The 23,610-nt window shown below is 36.6% G+C and overlaps 4 protein-coding genes and 1 pseudogene across 15 annotated transcripts; 2 read left to right on the forward strand and 3 right to left on the reverse strand.

Moving 5' to 3' along the window:
* The first annotated feature begins 1,330 nt into the window (after positions 1–1,330).
* On the forward strand, positions 1,331–5,440 carry UMAMIT2 (nodulin MtN21 /EamA-like transporter family protein). Of its 2 annotated transcripts, none has more exons than XM_022860927.2 (8): positions 1,331–1,463; positions 1,626–1,866; positions 2,375–2,437; positions 2,553–2,669; positions 2,809–3,094; positions 3,801–3,956; positions 4,748–4,899; positions 5,086–5,440. In XM_022860927.2, exons 2-8 carry the CDS (start codon positions 1,664–1,666, stop codon positions 5,294–5,296), a joined length of 1,188 nt encoding a protein of 395 aa, XP_022716662.1. In that variant the 5' UTR covers positions 1,331–1,463; positions 1,626–1,663; the 3' UTR covers positions 5,297–5,440. The 2 variants fall into 2 exon arrangements, with proteins under 2 accessions (XP_022716662.1, XP_022716654.1); XM_022860919.2 differs by having other exon boundaries at positions 1,339–1,480.
* Positions 5,441–6,161: 721 nt separating this feature from the next.
* LOC111275563 (putative apyrase 7) lies at positions 6,162–11,217 on the forward strand. 4 transcript variants are annotated; one of them, XR_016328996.1, is made up of 4 exons: positions 6,162–6,507; positions 6,874–9,119; positions 9,996–10,639; positions 10,740–11,217. XR_016328996.1 is itself a non-coding variant. In XM_022860970.2 (4 exons), exons 2-3 carry the CDS (start codon positions 7,109–7,111, stop codon positions 10,295–10,297), a joined length of 2,313 nt encoding a protein of 770 aa, XP_022716705.1. In that variant the 5' UTR covers positions 6,214–6,507; positions 6,874–7,108; the 3' UTR covers positions 10,298–10,319; positions 10,930–11,217. The 4 variants fall into 4 exon arrangements, 3 of the variants coding, with proteins under 3 accessions (XP_022716705.1, XP_022716713.1, XP_022716722.1); XM_022860970.2 differs by having other exon boundaries at positions 6,214–6,507; positions 9,996–10,319; positions 10,930–11,217; XM_022860978.2 differs by having other exon boundaries at positions 6,222–6,507; positions 9,996–10,319; positions 10,740–10,878.
* An 821-nt stretch (positions 11,218–12,038) lies between these two features.
* Positions 12,039–13,889, reverse strand: LOC111286836 (putative carotenoid cleavage dioxygenase 4, chloroplastic pseudogene; annotated as a pseudogene).
* An 807-nt stretch (positions 13,890–14,696) lies between these two features.
* On the reverse strand, positions 14,697–18,858 carry LOC111275583 (protein root UVB sensitive 1, chloroplastic-like). 3 transcript variants are annotated; one of them, XM_022861008.2, is made up of 8 exons: positions 17,942–18,839; positions 17,577–17,852; positions 17,358–17,414; positions 17,170–17,199; positions 17,001–17,046; positions 16,799–16,914; positions 15,796–15,972; positions 14,697–15,455 (listed from the first exon to the last, which is right to left on the reverse strand). In XM_022861008.2, the coding sequence occupies exons 1-8, from the start codon at positions 18,593–18,595 to the stop codon at positions 15,171–15,173; spliced, it is 1,641 nt and encodes a 546-aa protein (XP_022716743.1). In that variant the 5' UTR covers positions 18,596–18,839; the 3' UTR covers positions 14,697–15,170. The 3 variants fall into 3 exon arrangements, with proteins under 3 accessions (XP_022716743.1, XP_022716734.1, XP_022716751.1); XM_022860999.2 differs by having other exon boundaries at positions 17,001–17,199; positions 17,942–18,858; XM_022861016.2 differs by having other exon boundaries at positions 15,321–15,460; positions 17,001–17,199.
* A 251-nt stretch (positions 18,859–19,109) lies between these two features.
* LOC111275598 (uncharacterized) lies at positions 19,110–23,557 on the reverse strand. 6 transcript variants are annotated; one of them, XR_002688376.2, is made up of 9 exons: positions 22,851–23,557; positions 22,472–22,619; positions 22,255–22,332; positions 21,696–22,059; positions 21,410–21,522; positions 21,046–21,210; positions 20,568–20,902; positions 19,618–19,710; positions 19,110–19,542 (listed from the first exon to the last, which is right to left on the reverse strand). XR_002688376.2 is itself a non-coding variant. In XM_089745897.1 (8 exons), the coding sequence occupies exons 1-7, from the start codon at positions 22,922–22,924 to the stop codon at positions 19,663–19,665; spliced, it is 990 nt and encodes a 329-aa protein (XP_089602023.1). In that variant the 5' UTR covers positions 22,925–23,557; the 3' UTR covers positions 19,110–19,542; positions 19,618–19,662. The 6 variants fall into 6 exon arrangements, 4 of the variants coding, with proteins under 4 accessions (XP_089602023.1, XP_089602021.1, XP_089602024.1 ...); XR_016328997.1 differs by having other exon boundaries at positions 19,499–19,542; positions 20,568–20,643; XM_089745897.1 differs by lacking the exon at positions 20,568–20,902.
* Positions 23,558–23,610: the final 53 nt, after the last annotated feature.

A 23,610-nucleotide genomic window follows, 5' to 3' on the forward strand; every position in this document is an offset into this window, starting at 1 on the left:
GTGGGGTGTAGAACTCTGGTTATGCTGAATTTGTGCTCGCTCTCCAAAGGCTAGTCAGGAATGTGTATTACTGCGGGGGGTCTCTCATTGGGATTGTTTTGTTGAAAATCTGTGTTGATGGAATTAAAGCAGTCGTATGTGCTAAGCGTCAATCTCTTTGTTTTCTCCATTCTCCATCATTTACAGTTTTCCTTTCCTAGTCTCGGGTTTCAGAATCTTCAGCTTGCCATCGCAAAGAAAGACAATTAAGAGCCAAGAGACTTGAAGTGAAAATATTGTAATTTTTTCAAAAAGTCCGGTACAAGTAGTTATTTGGTCATGTCAGCACCAAACGGAACAAAGTCCTCTTCAGTGCATAAATACGCATTAAATAAGACATATAACTATGAAGTGGCATAATGTGAAGACATCATAATAATATTTCCAAATCAACATGTAAGAAATTTGAGCCTAATTGTTGTTAGGATTACAAGAGAAAAGAAAAGGCAAATAACCTAAAGGCTTCAATTCAAATCAAAGACTGGAATTTAAATATGGGATTTTGTATATCCTTCTCTATTTTGGCTAATATGGAAAAACAATTTCTTATGGATTGCAAGTTGCTAGAACTGCTAGAATTTCAGCGGTGCGTAGTTCAATATCATGATATCGTCATATGACCGTGGAGATGTGATGAAAAAAAAGCAACGATCGCCTATGTAGTTGGAAGGGATGTTAACGTGAAAGGGAAAACTGTAAAAGCTTAGACTAGATTACGAATCTAAAACGGCGCACGGGTTTAGAATTTAAAATGCATTCTATCTTGTTAAATTTACCATTAGATTTTTAGATTCAGCTTCAGCCCCACAGGCCACGGTTGAAGGCAGACATTACTAACCCATAGAAAACTACCTCTTTGGTACTTACGACCCAATACAGAAACCCAAAGCCCAACTGAAATTCAAACCTTTTTTATGATTTTTTTTTTCACTTTATTTTTTTTATTTTATAAATAAAACTCACTTTATAATTGAAGTCGTATTAATTAGTCAAATAAATGATTGACGCCTAAATACACAACTAAAAACTAGTCACGTTAAAAGGATGAAACATGAACATGAATGGCTTTTTCTTTAAACTTCTGAGTGTTGGATCTAAAACGTGTTTTTAAGGTGTGCTTAGTTTGGAAGGAAGGAAAAGAAAATGACCCACATTTTTCCTTCCTTAGAAAGAAAGACCCACATATTATTGAAAAATTACAATGATTAGCACTAAGTTTTTTCTTTTTCCTTTTTGTTTCTTAGAGTAAGACCCTTTTAATTTGGAAAATTACAATAAGCACGAAAAAAAAAAAATCATATCTTTGCCAAGAACAGAATCAAAACAGAAGCTGCAACGGGCAACAGCAACACAATCTCCAAAGGCAGCCAAGAACAGAATCAAAACACAACCAGCAACAGGCAACAGCAACACAAGCTCCAAAAGTAGCCTGATTTTCAAAGCACGTTAATTTTGTTTCCTTTTAGACACTCTTTTGTTACCTTTTATGAATCAAAACCAATCGATAGATTGAGGTTGTTATTCCATATTCTCAGTCCTCTAACCCTAATCACCAAAATTTCTCATTTATAAACCCTTTGTTGTAGTAATTCTTTACCGTCTCTGCCGAGTGAGAAGAAAGGACATGGCAGGAATGAATGGAGGAGGGTCCGACAGAGAGGCACGGAAAGCTCATGCCTCCATGGCGTTGGTGCAACTCATCTATGGAGGCTATCATGTAATTACCAAAGTAGCCCTCGATGTTGGTGTCAACCAGCTTGTTTTCTGCGTCTTCCGTGATCTTCTTGCTCTCACTCTTCTAGCCCCTTTCGCCTATGTTCGTGAAAAGTATGACCTTTGTTCTTCTATTTTTTTTTTTTTTTCGGAGTGACTCAGCTTCTTCTTTGTTATCATTGCAAATAAATTGTATCTTTCTAAATTGGGTCCTTTCCTTTCTCTTTATGGCATACTTTTGTTATAGAGATGAAACTGGATATTGGGTTCCTCTCTCTTGGTTCTAATGTTTGGTTATGCGTTATTTGAATCCACAATTTAAGAGTTTGATGTGCTGTCAAGTTACATTGACTCTTCCAAATTATGATTGACCTTAGATCATTGATCGATCTGTTCCCATTAAGATGATCTACATTGTATCCACTGCTATATTGATCGCCTTAATTGGCTTCTTTGTTGACTCTTGCAATCAATTCCTCTCATTTTTATTCAATTTTAATCTTACGTCTCTGTTCGTAATGTATACCGCCAATTTGTCACTTTTATAAACATGATTTTGCTTTTATGGACGCTTGGATCGAAAATATAACTTCTGGGGTCATGTTGCTTCACTTTCCTGCAGAAGGATTCGACCTCCTATGACTAAACGCCTCCTCTTGTCATTCTTCTTTCTTGGATTAACTGGGTGAGTGTTGCTTCTGTAGACCGTTCTAATTGATCTGGCAATATATTATCTACATAAATTGTGCCTGATAAACTTCCTGCTAGCCAACTTATCCGGTTTCAGTTAATTCCACTAGGATATTTGGCAACCAGCTTTTATTTCTCATTGGTCTAAGCTACACAAATCCAACTTATGCTGCTGCCATACAGCCTTCAATTCCAGTCTTTACCTTTCTCTTGGCTGTAATGATGGGGTAATGGCAACAAATTATAACTTTTTTTTTTTCTAAATTTTATTTGATATTGGTTCATTTCTATATTTCTTATAAGCACATTCATATATTTTGATGTCTGTTACTTTTTGCCATATTTTGTATGAAATTCTACATGCAGTACAGAAAGAGTGAATTTGGTCAAAACTGAAGGTCAAGCAAAGGTTGGAGGTACCCTAATCTGTGTTTCTGGTGCAATATTAATGGTTCTGTTTCGTGGTCCAGCTTTGCTTGGACAGAAGGATGCAGACTTTGCTGCACAAAATGACATAAGTGCCAGGGGTCAACCAGAACCTGCTGGATGGTTTATGTATAGTTTTCTTGAGTTTGGACTTGAACATTGGCATATAGGAGTTTTATGCTTGATAGGGAACTGTATGTGCATGGCTGCTTTCCTAGCCATTCAGGTATGCCATCGTATGGTTGATTTTTGGATAATTATTAAATATTTGCTTTTTTATCACTTCTATTAGCTAGACTTCTTGTAGGAGGTTTTTCCCCCCTTTTCGATAATTATCACGCAAAATGAATCAGAGCAATCTTTTTTCCTATAAAAGCTGTTCTTTTCTTGTAGTAGATAAAATGCTATATTTTATTTGCTGGAGGGAATGAACATAAATCTCTGTTTGAGCAAAATAAAGAGAAAACAGCCTGTGTGGTCATGAATTTGTTTTGAGGTTTGATATGTCATTCTTTTTCCCTCACCTGTTTGATCTGTGACTTGATATATTTTTAGTGATCCGGCCGCTTCCACTGTGAGGCCTTAAGGTTATATAATTAGATTCATCTTGTCTATAGCCAACATTTTTATGAAGCTATTTTTTTTCTGTAATATACATTTGGCATATCTGTGGTGCTTTCAGGCTGTCTTTACTTGGACAACACTTTGTATTTATGCAATGTCTACCTTTTGCTTAGTGGTTTTCACAAGAAGTAATGGGAGTGAATCTTATAGATTTTCATCATTAACAACTATACTAAATTTCTTGAAAAATAATGCTGACTTATTTCATTATTATAACTATATTATAATTTGAATTTTGCATATATGTGTGTTTTGTTGTAATTAATACTTGCTTATATTATTAAATTTGCTGTTTTTAACAATTTCAGGCTCCAGTTTTAGCCAAGTATCCTGCTAATGTTTCTGTCACAGCATTTTCCTATTTTTTTGGTGCTGCATTGATGGTATCAACGGCATTTCTTATGACGAATGAGTCAACAGACTGGAGTCTGACGCAGTCTGAGCTTTTGGCAGTTTTGTATGCTGTAAGTTTCTCGTGGATTTTATATTATCTCAAATCTTAAAAGTTTTGCAAGTTAATTTATTAAAAGACTAGCCATTAAGCTGTGGTTTTATCTGAGTTTGTTGATGTGCGTTAGTTTTTTTTAAATCTTTTGGGTCAATGCTTGATATGCTAGCTTAATGACCAAAACTTAGGTAAGTGCAGGCCAAACTACAGGGATGAAAGTGTAAGAAAAGTTTCATAGAAGGTGGTAAGGCACTTCCCTTTTAGAAGGCCTTGTAAACTAAAGGGTGCATTATTTCTTGGAGAGAGAAGTATTAAGTATAGGCATAGATTTCAATAAGGAAAGTTTAAGAAACCTTATCGTGGAAGGGGTAACCTTGGTTTTCTCAAAATGTGAGAACATTGAGTCTCCATTGGTAGATGCTTTTGCATTTTACTTTTTGCTATTTGTCTATGGTTTTTATTCATTTTTATTTTTTGCTTTTTGCTTTTTGCTTTCTGTTCATTTTTTGTCCGAAAGGTAAAAACAGAAGGCAAAAACACCAATCGAACAAAGCCTAAGTATGGTTAAACTGATTTGTGCTGTCCTTGGGCTCTATAATTTGGTTTTTAGTAACTACCTATGATGGATGCTGGATATCCCTTCTGATTACCAAAAAAAAAGAAGAGGGAAACATTTATACATTTGGCTTCATGGAAGTAACAATAATGTATTCTGACTATTCTTCCTGCTACAGTACTTATTTTGTATAAAACTTAGCTGCCTATCAAATAGTTAAACCTGAAGCTATGGATATTTGGCTTTTGCAGGGAGTTTTTGCATCTGCTATTAACTATGGACTCCTGACATGGTCAAATAAGATCTTGGGGCCTGCTTTAGTTGCTCTCTATAATCCACTTCAACCTGCAGCATCAGCGTTGCTGTCAAGAATTTTCCTTGGAAGTCCAATTTATTTGGGAAGGTTTTATTTCTGTCTCTTCCACCACAAATTAGACCTTAATCTGACATCGAGAACGAAAATAGTAGTAGAACTTAATCTCTCATCGAGTACAAAAGTAGTGCTTAATCATATATTCACTTCATAATTCCTGTTGCTCAAATTGGGTGTGAACTTATTTGGTTTTCCTTTCATATTTGTGGTAAACAGTGTTATTGGGGGATTTCTAATAATCGCTGGTCTATATATGGTCACATGGGCATCCTACAGAGAACGGCACACAGCTACCGGGATGATGCCTCAGATTGTCCGGTCCTCTGAACCACTCATTCACAAAGATACATCAATTAACAAGAAGCCGTACCAGAGAGGACACCTCTTCTCGGGGCCATCTGCTGTGTCACCAAAATCCAGTGATTAACTGTGTAATTAGATGTGATGTAAAGTTCCCACAGGGACATTTACTAAAGACCATGTCGTGAACTTTGGTGGGTAGCAAAAGAAGAATGTTTTGCAAATTTGTTACATTCTCTTATAAAAAGTATCATATTTAATTTTGTTATCACCACCATTCTTATTCGCAAAATTTAATTAATTATTCATTCAAAGGCATAAAACCCAAGTACCAAACTGGCTAATGATATTTATATTATTATAGAATTTAGACCAAAATGTAAATTCTAGTTAACTAAAAAGGCACCACTTTTTTTATTTTTTTTAATCCATCAATTTTAATCATCTTCTCCTTCTCCGGTAATTTGTTTAATATATTTCTGTCTATGTACATGAATGGCTGGCTCACTTCATTACTCCTTTGCAAATGTTGAGTAATCACCATTTTCTTTTCCTTTAAGAAATATCCACATCCGTGGAGTGGAAAACTACTATATAATCAATCTACTGTGAACATTTCCAAAAATTCGATTAAATATGAGAATTAAGAATGTGTTAATAATTCTTTCATCTATATATAGAAATCGAGCAAGTGCTTGTAGGGGAGATGAGCCTTTTGTTTAAAAATTAAAATTATCTTTATTTCGGAAAAAAAATGAAAAATGAAAAATAATTATTTTAAAATAGACGTGATAGATAAATTTTCGGAATCATATCATTTACAATTATTATAATACAATTAACTGTTCACAATTCTGTTAACAAAATTTCACATTGCTTGTTAAAACCGTAATAATTTTAACAAGGAATAGTAGAGAAGTTGACAAGCAACATCATGAAGGGGTCAATGTGGAAAAAATAGAAAAAAGTCTGGGTAACTTTTGAAAATACATGGTAAGCAAATGAATTGTTTAAACAAAAATATAAAAGCAAAGTGGGAAAGGCGGAATGGAAAACCTTTTCTATTTTGTTTTCTGAGACGGCAGGAAAGAAAATTAAAAAAAAAAAAAAAAATACAGAAATCAGAAAAAGAGAAGAGGGAGTGAGCAGAGAGATACCCAAAGGCCGAAACCTCTTCTGTTTTCCATTGGATCTGAGACACTGAATCCCCAACTGACAGCAATATTGACTATAAAACAGTTTTGGCTCTATTTTCATTTGTTTATTTGTAAACAAAAGGCAAAGATCTGGGGAACTCCTGCAATCTCAATCCACACTCATACCAACTCTTCCCTATAGGTATTCCTCGAACTTGGTTTTTGTTCTTCACTTATACCATAATTTATTTATTTATTAAAGATCCGTCTCTCTAAATTTCTTCAGTCTTTGCCTACCTCAAAGTCTCGCATAAATTTAGCAAAACGAACATGATTTCTTTACACATTTGCTTTTCGATTTTCAAAATTCTCATGTTTGTTTTTCTGTCTCCGGCACCAAACGCGTTATTTCAAATGTATGAAAAACATCAATCTTTGTTTCTGGCAAGAGCCCCAGAATTGAACGAACGTTGCTTCTGAATACGTTTATAGGTTATATCATTGTTTGTCAAGTTTTTTTCATATATGCACGACTGATTTGATTTTATCATTGGATTTGGGCTGTTAGGATTCGTGATCGTTGGTATTACCTGCTTGGTTGCCATATTGTGATGCCTTTGTCCATGCAGTGACATTTTTGCCAAAATCAATGTGATCAACGAATTGAACTACATTGCAAATTTTATTTTGGCTGTCTTGGCTAGTATGCAAACAGCAAGGCGGGCAGAATATATTTTCTAAATTTTGACGGTGGCAAAATATACCCAATAGAAAGTTACTAAATTTTATGAAAAATAGAAGAAATGGTATTTAGTAGAATTGCTGAAGCAATATCTGGTGCATCAAATCTTTTACCTGCTACACAGTCTTCTGCTGCTTCATATATGTCAACTGCTTTGTCACCACAGGGAAGTAAAAATGCTGCCCACAGGTTTGGTTTTGCCAACTATGGACGCCAGAATAATTTGCGCCTCTCCTCATCACTCCAAGATTTCTCATCATATCACCAGCTTGATCCAGAAGCAGCTGATCTCATGTCTGAAACTGACAAGGGCATGACCTATACAAAACCCCCTCTACAGCGAGAAAATGCTGGGTCAAGTTTCTCAAAAGAGAAGGGCTTGCCTGGTGGAACCTCATTTCTGCTTGGAAAGTGGGTGCGACTAATTGTGGTTTTCTTGTGCCTACTTTTGTTGATTTTTTTGACATATATGGTTTGCATTTACATTTATTCAAATTGGTCTAAAGGAGCCTCCAAGTTCTATGTTGTTCTGGATTGCGGAAGTACTGGAACTCGAGTTTATGTGTATCAGGCATCAATTGATCACAAGAATGATGGTAGTCTGCCTATTGTCATGAAATCATTAACAGAAGGTCTTTCTAGAAAACCGAGTTCACAAAGTGGACGTGCTTATGATAGGATGGAGACTGAGCCTGGCTTTCATAAGTTAGTGCACAATAAATCTGGCTTGAAAGCTGCCATAAACCCACTCATTTCATGGGCAGAGAAGCAAATTCCTAAACATGCACATAAGACTACTTCTCTTTTCCTGTATACTACAGCTGGTGTTCGCAGGTTACCAAGTGCTGATTCAAAATGGCTACTGGAAAATGCCTGGTCAATACTAAAGTATTCTCCCTTCGTATGCCGCAGAGAGTGGGTTAAGATAATCAGTGGGACAGAGGAAGCCTACTTTGCGTGGACAGCCCTCAACTATCGCACGGGCATGTTGGGAGCCATACCTAAGAAGGCAACGTTTGGTGCTCTTGACTTGGGTGGATCATCATTACAAGTTACATTTGAGAATGAGCACCGTCAACATAATGAAACCAACTTAAACCTTAGAATTGGAGTGGTTAAGCATCATCTTAGTGCCTATTCTCTCTCTGGATATGGTTTGAATGATGCATTTGACAAGTCTGTAGTTCATTTATTAAGGAGGCTCCCAGATGGCTCCAATACCAATCTGGTTAATGGAAAGATAGCAATTAAACATCCTTGCTTGCACTCTGGCTACAAGGAACAATATATCTGCTCTCAATGTGCTTCTAAAGATCAAGAAATTGGTAGTCCTGTAGTTGGAGGGAAATTTTTGGATAAAGGCAGAAAAGCAGGAATATCTTTGCAACTTATCGGTGCTCCAAATTGGGAACAATGCAGTGCAATTGCCAAAGTTGCTGTCAATTTATCTGAATGGTCAAATTTATACCCAGGGATTGATTGTGATTTGCAACCTTGTGCTCTTTCCGATAGCTTGCCTCACCCTTATGGCCAGTTCTATGCTATGTCTGGCTTTTTTGTGGTATATCGGTTCTTCAATCTGTCTTCAGATGCTGCACTTGATGATGTACTGGAGAAGGGTAGGGATTTTTGTGAAAAAACCTGGGAAGTAGCAAAAAACAGCGTTGCTCCACAGCCCTTCATTGAACAGTACTGCTTTAGAGCACCATATATAGTATCACTCTTGAGGGAGGGCTTGCACATCACTGATAGTCAACTTGCCGTTGGTTCTGGAAGTATTACATGGACAATGGGCGTTGCACTTTTGGAAGCTGGGAAGTCATTTCCAAGCAGACTGGGGCTCCGTCGATATCAAATACTGCAGACAAAGATCGATCCTATAATTCTTATTGCCATTCTTTTCATGTCATTGATTTTGCTTGTTTGTGCACTATCATGTGTTAGTAATGGGAAGCCGAGATTTTTCTGGAGGCCATATCTCCCTCTTTTCCGGCATAACAGTGCATCCACTACATCTGTTCTCAATATACCATCTCCTTTCCGGTTAAAGCACTGGAGTCCTATCAACTCAGGTGAGATATCTTGTATGACTTATTCTTTTTGGCATAGTTCTGCCACTTTTCTTTGCTCTTTTTTCCATGGGAGAGGAATTCTAACACTAACATTTTTCCTTGTTGGGATTCCTTCCATACAAGGACACCTATCAAGTTTTATTTTTACTGTTGTTCATCTGAATAATGCATTGCAAAAAAAGAGGCCACTAAGCAATGATGCTGATTTTTTTAAGATTTTAAAACCTGATGCATGCCTTGAGGACCTACTGTTCACATGGATGCCTCAAGAATATCTTTTCAGGATATGGATACTAATGATGAAGTTCTTGGTCTCCAATCTCTTATGAGTTTGATACTCAAAACTATGCATTTGCATTATACATCTTCGAGCACTTGAAAGTTCTTCATTTTTGGAGGGTTTTTTTTCTTGAAACACAATAATCTGAATCCAATGTTGATCCTAATTTATTTTTGTCAGCACAAGACAGATACTATTTTAAATTTGCTCACCACAGGATCCATGAACTTGAAGTGTCTATTTAGTATGTGAGCTTAAGTGAATCATCTTTGTAGTCAAAACTTTTCTATAAATTACTTTGTTTTACTAGTAGATGTGAGCTTCACCATTCATTTTTACATTCTCCAGATGCTCTGTAGAAGCCTGCAAGTTACAAAACTATTGTACACTACCTTCAAAGACAGAAATCCTTAAATAAGCAATTTATATGTCAAATACTACTTTTTTTGCTTGTTAAATTTACTTATCCACAACTTCACAGTAAAGGGGCTTGAATGTTGTTACTCTAATGCAATTCTTATTACTTGGCTAGTTATTACGATCTTTTCTATAATCCTTGTTCTATCTTTGAGGGAAATGTCATATTTGTTTTACAGGGGATGGAAGAGTTAAGACGCCCCTAAGTCCAACGGTTAGTGGTTCTCAACAAACACCATTTGGCTTGGGACATAGTCTTGGCAGCAGCATCCAGCTTACAGAGTCTTCCTTGTACCCTTCAACCAGTAGCGTTTCGCATAGTTATTCCTCCAATAGCTTGGGGCAGATGCAATTTGACAGTAGTAGCATGGGATCCTTCTGGTCCCCTCACAGAAGTCAGATGCGACTGCAAAGTAGGAGATCACAATCTCGAGAAGACCTTAATTCCTCACTAGCTGAGGCACAAATGATGAAAGTTTAGGAAATGCTCTGCAGAAGTTTTGGTATGCTTATATCTTCTCCCATTTGCATCTTACTAAAATAGGAAAAGGACATGAGAAATTTATAAAATTTGTTTTCTCTAATTAATTATAGCCATTTTTTTGTAACCTACATAACTTCAGTTCTAAAGTGAGTTAACAGATTCATTCATTTCATACCATAAACGTGTTAGAAGTACTGCTCAACCGTTGATGGGGCCAGTTACTTGTCTAGACTTTTTATTTGTCTCTGACTCTCATTACCTTGCCGGGATCAAAAAGTAAAATACGATAATATAAAACAAAAATCATTGCTCATCAACATTAGTGCTTTTGGATCTAAGGTATGCTGTGTTTCTTTTGAGTTTAAATTTGAGATAATCATTAACGAAATGAATGTTTTATACTTGGATCTTTTAATGAATGGCATTGAGTTCATTCCAGATGCTGCCAGCATTACCGAATTTATGTCAAGCGGGATGATTCTAGGCTAATATAGGATGGTCTGATCATTGATTCCTCCAGATTTTGCTAGGAAGGAACTTTGGGTCTAGTTAACTGGCTCCCCAATTTACCTTGGTTTTAAATGCACATTTTTTGAGATTTCGAGCATTGGTTACCATTCTTATTTCAGAGGCTAGGAAGGAGCTGACTTCTTCTTGTTCACTCTCCTTATATCGGACAATAATTTTGAGCGTCTACCTCTTCAAGTATATTGCAGCCTAACTGGCGCAGGCCTGATGACACCATCATTACCTGAACCGTCGTTCTTATCAGTTATCACACAGCTAGATTAATAGTTTCTTGAGGACGACCGGAAAATTTTTCTTTTGACTGATTATCAGCAAATGGTAATGTGAAAAGCTGTTAACGATGTGAATTATATGAGAAGAAATTATGGAATATGTTTTATTTCCCTATAGATTGCATTGCAAATGATATTTTTCCCTGCCCTGCCCCTGCATGTTGATTTTGAATAAGTAGCAGTTTGATGATCAGTGGCAATTTGAAAAGGATGGCCTTATCCCAAACTAGAATTATTTTCGATTTAAATATTTTTACATAAAAAGACTTTTTGTACCATAAAGAGCCATTGTCTTCAGAGTCCGCTTTCGAGGATGATCACAGACAGCCACACAAATTGAAATTTTCTTTCCATATTTATCAAGTTTGTCAGCTTTTGAAGGTCAATAATTCCTCACTCAGGACCGTATACTTCCCCACCATACTTTTCCTGTCGGTTACAATTGCTACGCTACACCTGGAACCATAAAAAACAACAATGTTCGTCGGAATGCTACTCATTTGGACACTTTCAAGTCTGCAATTAATGCCATTTTACACGTTTTTCTGTTACACCGATCTCATCTTGCCAAAATCATGCATGGATCCACAGATAATCTGCTGCTATTATTTTTTTAATATCATTAATGAAAATTTAAATTATAAACTTGTTAAATGATATAATTTGAAGATGATTTATAATATTATTTTTTTTCTTTCATTTCCATTCGGCTAGAGCCTATCATTAGAGATACCAAGAGTTCTTTACATAAGTACTTAATTTGTGGTAATTTATCAATAATGCTACAGGCCAAGGTAATTGTCTGCAAAGAAATATTCTTTGATGCTTGAATAACAGTGATAAGTAGTGTAATTAATTATCAAAGGAGTTTTTCTTTTAAATTTTTTTTTATATAAAGTAAGAGTAACAGCATGCACATATGTTTTTTGCTCAATATATATTCTTATTGAAAAAATCTTAGTAATTAACTCATCACATCAGAGTGATTTCTCAGCAAGTTATATGCTATCTTCTGACACAAAAAGCCCGTGGAAACCATAAGGCACCCGTTGGGGCAGCTTCACCTCCGCTACAACGTCAAGATTAGCGGACTTTGCATCCATCACCAACAAACTTGATTCTCCAGGGCTTTCATTGTGAACAAATGACAAAACATAGCCGTCATCCTCCTTTGCCTCTGGATTTCCCCGCTCTTTTGCTACTACGAAGGGTTCCCCACCATAGCACCCTGCTGCTCCATATATCCGTTTACCCACCGTGCACTCCTCTAAGTCTCCTTTTGACACGTCCAACTTCACCACGCCAGAAATTTTTGGCATTGGATCACCTACTGCTGCATAAACGTATTTGTTTCTTTTGGCAACGTATGCTGTATTGATCACTGCCAAGTCTAGATTTCTTGTAGAAATGGGTTGCCTTGTTACTAGCCCTTTCTTTAGATCTATTCTTACTTTCTCCACTGGGGCATGCACAAGGTCCATTCTCTCCAGGCTGTGTTCTACTGATAGTATGTTCGGTGCTACCATGACTATGGCATTGCCATCATCCTCATCCCATGCATTGATCACATGTATAGGATTGAACCCTGGAGCATCAAACCATTTCATCTCTGAGTCGTCTTTTGAATACCTAGGGATGATCCCAACTTTGGGCAGTTTAGTCAGATCTGGACTCACTGGAGAACCCATTCCAAATATCATTTTCATAGGATTTATCCCTATTTGTATGTCAGAAAAAATGGCATACTTCTTCGTGATTGCAAAGTCATGGATGAAAGATGGACTGGCCATAGAGAATATCGGCACATCTGGCTGTTTCTTTCCATTCGCATCAAAGTAGAAGTAAGTTAGGAATGGGCGACGTATGGGGCCATAACGAAAAGCAAAGGTCTCGCCCGTGTCAGGATCTACCTTGGGGTGAGCTGTCATGCTCCTAAATAGCTTTCCATCAAAATCATGGCGACCCAATGTCTCCATATCCCCATTGGATGTCAAGCGTACATCATAGGGTAGATCTGACTCACCAAGCGCAAAGAGACGGCTTCCAATCAAGGCCAAACTGCTATTTGCAAGACCAATGCCCTTTGCAGGATGGTATTGACCAGTCAGAATTCTGGCAGCATAAAGAGCGGAATGCGTGGCAGAGGAATTTAAACGGTTAAAGCTTGAGAATAAAATGGGAACAATGGGGAATCCAGCCTCACGCTCAGTGTTGTTCTTGTAGGTTTTGACATAGCAACTACACAGAGTGGCTCGCCCCTTGGAGATTCTGACACAGTGAACCATACCATCACCATCAAAGAGATGGTAAGGACGTCCACGAGGAAGGTACTAACGGTTGGGACCATTGCGTAAGTATGCACCATTTAAGCATGGTGGAAGTGTTCCTTGTATTACCTGGCAATCTGTTGGGAGAAGCTCATCAACTGGGGCAAAGTTCCCAGAAAGCACGATCGTGGGATCCAGTGAGGGGCTGAGAGGAGGGTGTATAAAGTTTGTGACAATGTCATTCACCGCATTGAACATGAGTGTGGTTTTTGGAGATAAGGTAGCAGTGTAGGATGATTTTGCAGTTGTGCAAATGTGGGGAATTTCGTCAATTCTAACGGAGAATATGTGAAGGTGAGGAGGTTGGGAAAGAATACTGGATTTAGTAGCATTAATGTTAGGAACAAGGAATTTTGGGAGGAAGGAGGAGGAAAAGGAGTCCACGTTGGCTGTTGCTGCCACTTCTGCCCAGCCAGATTTTAAAGAACTTTTCAATAATTGTTGCACGTGCACAAGACTAAGCCAAGGTAATATTTGTTGTTAAAAATTAATAATCAAGCATACAATAATGATCTTCGACTGCCTGATTTAACAGTCAAAATAATTTTAAAAAAAATATCTTTTTTATTATAAAATTTTATCGTCTTGAAGGATTAAAAAAAAAAAAAGCATATAATAATGAATATGATAATATTATTTTATTAATTAAGTAAATTAAATGATATCATGTTATTAATTAATAATTTTTTTAAATATTGATTTTTATATATTTTTAAATTGATATTTATTTATTAATAAAAAATATTATGATAATATAAAAAAATTTATATATTAATAATGTATAAAATATAAACTCATAATATAAACATATAAAAAGGTTCATGAAAGAGACTATATATAACAGATATACTCTAAATAATTAAAGTTTTTATATTTTTATAGGCTTGAAAAACGTTATAAAATCATTATTTCAATACTATTTCAAGTAAGGTTGATAAACTTAAGGGATAGATGTAGGCCCACATCCCCTACCACGGTCACCCTTTTTTGGCCACCTACGTACGATATTTATTATGTAAGAAATTTATTCATGCATCTGTTTATTATTTTTTTTAATGAAAATTCAGATCAAATCAAAATATATCATATCTAATGACTTAAAACAAATAATTATAAATTATGCATTCAAAATAATTTTAACAAACAATCATCAATAAAACTCAAATCAAGACATTCTCGTTAAAAAAAATAAATTTTAATCAATTGAACCAATTACTTAATAGCTTATTATTATGTTACACCGGCTATTCAATAAAGTCTATTATCAAAGAAGATAAATAAAACATATCATACTCACTAAACCAAAAGGAAAATACAATTCCTACAAGAAATTATTTCACTAAATATATACCTTCTTTAAGTGTCTTGTAATGGCAACTTCTTGCAACTCAGTGAGAAACTTAATTGCTGTTCCATTCACATTCGAGATGAGAAATTGATCCTATTTTCTAAAGAAAAGAAAAAAAAAAAAAAAAACACTTCTATGGCAAAAACACTGCTTCAATGGGTGAAATGCAACCGCCGGACTGCCCACTTAGATTCAGTCGTTATAATCAGCAGCAGAATCCACTTAGATCCCAATTGGAGATCATTAACCGTACAATTTTGCAGCAGGGAAGTTGTAACCCAGCAAAAACAGGAGTTAGCCATTACACCATGATCCAATTCATATGGTGATCTTATTTACTTGCTAACAGAAGACCATGTGAATGTGATTGAATAAAAACCACTATCCATTTGATATCAGCAGGCACTTGATACACCCACATAACCCGGACGAATTCGATTTGATAAAGGCCTGGCAATAAGTCCGTCAGTTACCCAACCCACCGATTCACTGTCAATTTTAACATGGTTGAATTCCCTTTGCACATACTCCAGAGATATTTGCAGCCTCCCCCCTAGTCTGCAGTCAGTGGAGGCACCACTTGCTTCAATTCCTGCATTCCTCTCCAACCAGTACAAATAATTTACCTGGAACAGTGACTTGAGCATATCTTGTGGGGAAGAACTATCTTTAAGCACTACCTGATCTATGCAAAAAATTCAATAACACAAAAGAAATTAGTACGGCCCTTTTTGTTTATCATTTTCATGCCTCTCATCCAAGTAAAAGAAAGACAGCAGCTAGCCTATAGCACTAAATCATCATTGAGGTCCTATTCTGATGGAAAAAGTAAAGTGTTCAAGAAATTTAAAACCAACTTCTGCTTACAAAGAAATTTGTAAGGGTGACAATAAGATAAAAACAGGACCAAAGAAAAGAAACCAAGCTAACTCCTCTCAAGAACAAGTAAAGAATGCTGCCTGTGTGTATGTGAGAGAGAAAAGGAATGGACGATAAATGCCATAATAGTTATGTACTTACACAGAATTTTCCTTCCTGTTCAGTCAGAATGTAGCCTTCATCTTTATACAGACTGAATAGTGCTAATGCATCCTCCTTGTTGTTGACAATATCACTGAGTTTTGACCCCAATTGCAGCCGATGTTCAATTTCAGAAGCTGCCTGCTTTGCTTCTGAAGATAGTACAACTGATAATTCCTAAAAATGGAAATTTGCGATAGAATCTCTCAGATGGTATACTAACAAATTGTTACAATCAACCTTCCAGATGCTGTTTATTCATACTCTACATTAGTCAAAAATTTTAGAAAATTTTGAATGGTGAATTGACCATTTTACTGCATGGGTAAATTTCACCATTTTTTGAAGGGTGAACTGATAAGAGGGATTGGAAGAGTGTCGGAGGTTATTGCATCCCATGCTTGACCAATAGAGCAGGCTCCTCTCCATCCCAAGCTGAATGCAACAATCAAGGACTAGAAGTCTTGAGCCACGGCAACGGCACAAGTTCATATTCTTGAGAATAACAAATATAAAGGAAATCCTTCAAAGGAGTTTTCTTTTAATTGCATTAGAAAATTAGTTGAATCACCCCAAAAATGAAGAGATTTTTTTTAATGCTTCCTTTTAATGACTAATGGTGTATTATCTTTAGTGAACTCAGCATTTGTTTAAATGCATCTGCAATATCATATAGGAGGAATTCTCCTTTAGAAAAATATTCATGATGCAGTTTTTCATAACTAACCATAATATTAGGCACACGTGCTTGTTTATTCTCTGAGCCTTCATAATCTTTTAGGTTATCCAAGTTTATACTTCAAAACCACAATATGGGTTCAGTAAAACAACAAGGCAACCTAGAAAAACATCTCTCTCAAAAGCCACCTTAAGTATGGATCTTAATCAATCAAGCAGAGTCTGATATTAACTTTATTCAGTATAAGACTATTTAGTAACCATCAACCAAGAGATTAATTAATAACTACCAACCAATAGAGCTTAGAGAGAAAAAGTAACCCACTCTGTTACCAGAAAGTAAATTAAGGAATGGTACTGCTGGAAAAAGTGGTTCCTCATCATTGACCTCTTTGATTGAAGGTGCCTGACCACTCAGGAGATATTCGCTGAAAACCAAACCTGTTAAAACATTGAAGGAATAGGCTTTCCATTATATAATGAACTAGAACTCTCATTTAACAACAATGTTTGGACAGATACATTACTCGCACGATAGGGATTTAAAGTCCTCAGTTGAATAGATTGATATGACTTCAGATTGCAGTACATGTGGATCCAAGTAACCACACCAAATGAAGCAAGGGAAAAAGATGTAGATGAGCCAATATAGTTAGCCAAGGCGATACCAAGCACAATTCCAATGGACTTGCTTACCATTCCCTGAGCTTCACCCTTAGCAATTACCTAAAATAACTAATTATGTTCAATAAAGACATAATATAGGCCATGTCAAAGCCAAAGTCACTATCATTAACAGGAAAGCCACAGTCATGCCATTAGAGTTAGACATTCCTTTGGGTATTCAAAACTTATCGGATATTACATAAAAAAAAATGCTTTACCTCTGCAAAGTTCCTTTGAGCAGCAAAACCAGCATAGAAACAACTTCTAGTAGCAGCCTGGAATTGATCAGTGTCAACTTTCAGCAACCAAACACCATTACATTGATCAACATGAGAAACAATGGCAACAAGGACAACATGGTAATTATGTTTAAGAAGAGCATGAAAGATAGAACATAATTTTAATTTTAGGATAATAACAAAAAATAACTTCAATACCTGGATGAGAGCAGCTGCTGATCTTCCAGCCCCAGCAGCAGCACCAATAAAAACAAAGAGATGAGGAAAAGCAGGGGTCAACATTTCCAATCCAAAGGCAGAATTTTCAAGGAGATCAGCAAACAACCTCCATCCCTTAGGATTGACATCAAAATGCCTTCCATATTTAGACAACATGATTTTACTCAAATATCCAATTCCATCCTTTAACACCCAATTGATAGCAGCGGCTGTGGGAATAGCTCCTTTCCCCAATCCAACAGCATAAAGCAATGCCTGAACAATGGCAAACAAAAGCGAGCACCAAATGTTTTACAAAATGCCTAAATCAGAAAATATGAGCAAGCAATTAAGACATAAATTACTTGGGTGGCAAGAACGCCGCTGACTTGGCTAGCAACGCCCTGTACGCCTCTCCAAAGAGAGTAATCGAGATAATCACTGGTTACGCTGTCGGGAAAACCTTCAGGGAGCAACAACCGCATGACAACGTCTCTGCATTGCCACCACATAGTTGACAGAGACAACAATTTTGTTAAATTCGAAATCCCATTCGAAGCTACAAATGCATCCTCGGAGAAATCAGGAATAAGCTTAGTCCACTTGCTCCCTCTCACTTCCCAAACGACGTCGTCCTCCAGGGAATCCCCGTTGGTTCTTGCGAGGGCGGAAGATAATTCAGAAGGGCAGAAGCAAGCAAAGAGTGAAGAAAGGAATAAAAGAAAAGGATAAGAATGAGAAGATGAAGAATCGTCGTTCCACCGCCAAGAATCAGACCCGAAGGGCCCATCATCGTTGTTGTTGTTGTTGTTGTTACCGTCGCAACCGCCATCAAAAGAGAGCAAAGGGAAGGGCAATGAGCTAGCAGTAGCCGCATTAACTGGTTTAGAAGACGCCCTGATGACAAACTCAGAAAAGATAGATGGGGTAGTGGGCGCAGAGCTTGAGGGAGATGATGATGAAGGGAAGGCAAAGGGAGAAGAAAGGAACAAGGGCCTGCAACTGAAAGCGCAGGCCATCTCTCTCGCTCCTTCTGTCTTTTACCAACATATAAAATCAGCGTCCTTTATTTTCCAATCGTGTCGAATCATCGTTATCACTTTGCAGGTTTCAGTGTCTAAACTAATTTAGTATCCATTTGATGAGAAGCGAGAAAGGAGGAGGGCGCGGCGCATGAGAGTCAGCGCAAAGGAAGGGTTTTTACGGGTCTGTTTGAGCGATCGCGCTTTTATTTTTGTCGAAATAAAGCATATGTTCCGTTTTACCCCTTTTATAGGGCAACAGTGGTTTTGTATTTTTTTTTGCAAAGAGAAATAAAAATATTTAAGACAACTTTTTTTAATCCCAATCGAATTGTTGAGTGATAAATAAAAATACGATAATGAATAGTAATATTTTTATCAAAGAAAAACCCTTGTCATTTTACGTTTTTAACCTTCATAAACCACGATAAAATACAATTATTTGTTATACACTTATGTCTATATTCATGTATGTTGGATTTGAGTACCCTAATGGGTTCCATAAATGGCCTTTCCGACTAATAATTTGGTTCCTCATTCCTTCATGTTATAACAACAAATGCGCCACAGCAAAAATTGAGGGGAAAACTCAGAGAGGGAGTTCCCCCCCTTGTTTGGAGTATTCAACCTAGGATCTGCCTAAATCTCTAATCTATATTTAAGAGTTCATCTGCTCATGTGATCAAAAAACCCATGCTAATCACAGTCGAAGACTTCATCCATTAAACTACACATTTGGCCAAGGAGGATTTGAGAGAGATAGAGAAGAAGGTTATATACAAAATCAAGTTACTGTCAATTGACCTGCGTGCCCCAAAGACTTCCATGATGATTCCAGACGCATTAAATGCAATTTCGCAACAAATGGTTCAAGAACCTCTGCCTCTTCTTCTGGAGCAAAGGCCATACAAATGCTAAACTCTTGCACTGCCTTCCCATATTCCCTGACATTTTAACATCATCCATCACCCAAAGACCTTTACTTAACCTCATAAATTAACGAGTTTCTGAATTGATACCTATTATAATACAGCATCATCCCATGGTCTCTCCTTAGCGCCCGGTTATGTGGCTGCAGAATCGACATTCTTTCTGAAGCCACGATAGCCAGCCTGCAAAGAATTCCAATGTTTAGCATGCCACATATAAAGATGCTCTTTGCAAAGTATAAACTGGATTAACTGCCTTCAAGCTTGAGTTTGGCGCAAGTTTTAGCCGTCAAACTTGCACCAAGACTACCCAAGGTATCAAGACTAAACCCATTACACAAATCCCCCCACCAGAAACAAATACATTATGTAGTTTAAGGAAATGGGGTTATAGGAGGAAACAAGTTTGAAAGCAACCTTCAACCGTCCTTCGTATCAGATATCACATCCTTACCAAATTAATTTGGTATTAAGCTTGTCGGTCAGAAAGTGTACATAAAGGTAAAACTGTTCAAAATACCAGCAGGTTCTGATTTCTCATAAAAGAGTCAGATGAACCAATAAAAAAGCATATTCTCTACATAATCCACAAGGTTTTATGATTCTTAGATACAGCAGCTCCTTACCAGTCAATGATTTATTGGAACGAAAGCCTAATCCCACAACCAAGTGTCACTATAAATTAGAAATAGAGGTTACAGTATTCAACTAAAAAGAATGTGAGCAAAATACAAAAATCTCCTTGCAAACATGTCAATATTACATTTACCACCCATGTTGTACCATAAATAGTGGGAAAAATGTATGCATAGGGAAAGTGTTTTCTAGGTAGAGCAGCATGAGGAAATTAATGCCAGCCCAAGCTCACCAGGTTGCCATTCTTATCAGAGATACCGTCCTTGTGAAGTGCATTTAGAAAGAATAGTGAAAGAATATGGATGAATATGCAACTCACCTTCACAAGATCAACAAGTAATGCAAACCACCTTGTCTATTACAATAGTAATAAAATTCAATACAGCAGATAAAATTAAACATACCAAAGTTGCAGAGCATGGCCTTTACATAATATATGGTGCCAATTACACAGAACATCTCATCTTAAGCTTCAAATGCCTAGGCAGTTCAAAACAGTCAAAGGTTTCATAAGAACATGATTAAAGCTGCGACATAGAAGAAAATATTGGGAAGAAAGTTATGCTACTAAAATAAAAAAGATAAATTAGAATTTTTATCTAAGATCTTGAGGCTGCAACAAAGGAGCATTTGATTTATCAATCTTGTTAGGTTTCTCATCAGCATCATGAACATGCCTAAGGGGAGAAGTCAGCATCAACCCATAATTTGATCTTGAAGTACGTTTCCGGTGAAGCCTCTACAAGTTTTTTTAAGTTTGTTTCATACGTAGGAAAGAAATTTTGAACCATACTTTAAGGCATGAATAATTTACAAAAAAGTACTGAAATGTTGCACACATTATACAAAAAATAATAGAACTTGACAAGGATTGAGACTTACAATTAAATTGGCTAGAGCAATCCCAATAATATCACGGTTTGTAGCTATCTCAAGCCCTAAAAGTGAAGTACCAGTTAAATCTGATGCCATTGATCTGGGGTCCTCCACACACCTTCCATTGATAATAGAGAACAAGCTGTGTCCTGAAGTCACTTTGAAGAGCTCCTACAAAGAGGAGTAGAAGTTAAGTGAATTTATCAACTTAGGCAAGTGGCTAAAACAAAAAGGAACTTGCTTGCAACTTTTCTAAGCAGAAACATAACTATGGATTGGATGAGACATCAAATGATGCATCGCAAAGTATAAACTAAGAATTTATGCACAAAGAAAATAAACTAAAGAAAAAAATTCAAGATTAAAGTACCTCCAGGTACCCTGTCAGGGGCCATATCAAAAAATCTTCCCCAACTTGAGATCCAACAATGGTTAGATCAAGTCGCCAACAAACTTCAATGTAAATTATGCTAAGCAAAATTGCTGTAATTAACAAAATCATACTATTAGACTGCCTAAAATGACAACGAAAGGATGAGCAAGCATATGTTACAATAAAGAAAAACAATTGCAATGGCACTAGATCAAAATTATTAGGGCAAATGCATTGTGGCAAGTGAGCCTTATTGCTTAAAAGAAGTAGAATAAGGCCTTACCACTGCCACATCCAGAGCTCAGTACTAAGTGTAAGTAAGAATGCTTAGACTCTACAAGAACAGGGGATCTTTTGAAGCCTCTTAACTCAAAAAGAACTAAATTGACAGCCTCCAAAACTTCAACCACATGGCAGCCTAAGTCTCTTGAAACTAGCTTTGCTTCAACTTCTTTAGCAATTTCATCCAACTCATTCAGCCACTCAGATATGGGCTTTCCACCCAAAGGCATTCGCTCCACAGAATCCCACTCTTTGGTATCAGATATGGTGGCAACATTTATCCCTTCATTCAGGAGGGAGCAAGCGTCCATTTCTCGGTTGAAACCCATGAATGCTTCATCTTCAGCTGCAACATAAAGCAAAGCCTATACCAAAAGATATCAAGCAAAGTAAAACTTCCAACTTATAAATCAAAAGCATGAATGAAGCAATTATAAATACCTCTTTAAACAACAACTTATCTCGTTATAGATTATCTAGTGGGTACCAACATTTGGCAAGGTCAAACAAAAAAAAAAAAAAGGAAAGAGGAAGTAAGCATGTAGTCATTATATTAGCACCTTAGCAAGAGAGATGTCTTTGTCGTTGGACTGGAAGGAGATCTCCCAAGTGAACTTGTCCCTAGCAGTCTTAAGAGCCTGTCCATTGTATTAGAGTTCAACAGAATATTAGAAAATGGAAATGGAGATAACCTAAGTGATAAAACTAATAAACATGGTGATGAGGATATCCAGAATAGATGAACAACATATATGTATATATTGTTTATAGATGAACCTCCTGGAAAAATTTGTGACGGGAAGAAGAGTCTTTAGTTAGCTGAATCTGATTGGAAAAGAGAGGGTAAGCAGAAGCTGAAGTAGCAGCAGTGGTCCTAATCTTCCATCTCCTCAAGTCCTTGTTATCATGATGATGGTGATCATACCTGATGATCGTAAAGAATAAACGGATATTCCACGTCTTTTCCTACTACAAATCCTTTTTCCATCTCTATATTCATTTTACTACTAATACTAAAATATTCTAATTCCCATCTACGTATTATGAGAAACCCAACAGTCCAATTATAGTGAACCACCCATTTAGCAAAATCAAGTACTAAGAATATAAAAATGAAAAAAAGAAAGAGAAACAAGTTCAATTATCAGAGAATTACCTGATAAAGCAATGATCAGGAAATGTTGGAGAAGCCATAGCTGATGCTGGCACGCAATAGGATGTGCACAACATTTCGCTTCTTTGTCTTGGCTAGCAAATTGCTCTGGGGAAACGCGGAAAATAGAGCTAACATATAGTCTATCACTAAAGCAAGAGAAAAAAAAAAACGAAAGGTAAAAATGGAAGAGGATCAAGCGTCTTCTCTAAAGGGAGACGAGGCAGCAGTAAATTTGGACGAAGAAGAGGGTTTCAAGATAAAGTTTGAGATCTTGGGCTCTGGGAACCTACTTCCAAAACAGAAAATGGATGATTTGGCAGATGAATTAAAGCAAGCACAATAAGATAAACCAAATGAAGAATGATTTAAGAAAAAGAAACAAGAATTCCCAAAATCCATAATAAGTTGGCAGATGGACTGAAATTTAACGAAATTAGTTTTTTTTTAAAGGACTAAAAATGGAAGTTGTGTCTAAGAAGAAGAAGAAAAAAAAAGAGCTGGTAGCATGAATTTGAAGTTTACAAGAGAGGAAGAAGAACGGAAGGGGAGGCTGCTCCTCCTCCTCCCTTCCTTCAATTTGGTTGTGGTAATAAATTGATGATAATTGATTTGGTAAGAGCAAACAAATAAACCAAGGTAATGTCATTTTTCCTTTTATTTCAAATTTTCACTTTATTATTTTCTATTTTCTTACAATTTTTAAATCCGAACACAAAGTTAAGAACAGGGATATATATAGTATGTTTTTCAGACTATATTT

Source organism: Durio zibethinus, chromosome 17 (assembly GCF_047325235.1).
Source record: "Durio zibethinus cultivar Kanyao isolate XHJ-2024 chromosome 17, ASM4732523v1, whole genome shotgun sequence".
Taxonomy (NCBI): Eukaryota; Viridiplantae; Streptophyta; class Magnoliopsida; order Malvales; family Malvaceae; genus Durio; species Durio zibethinus.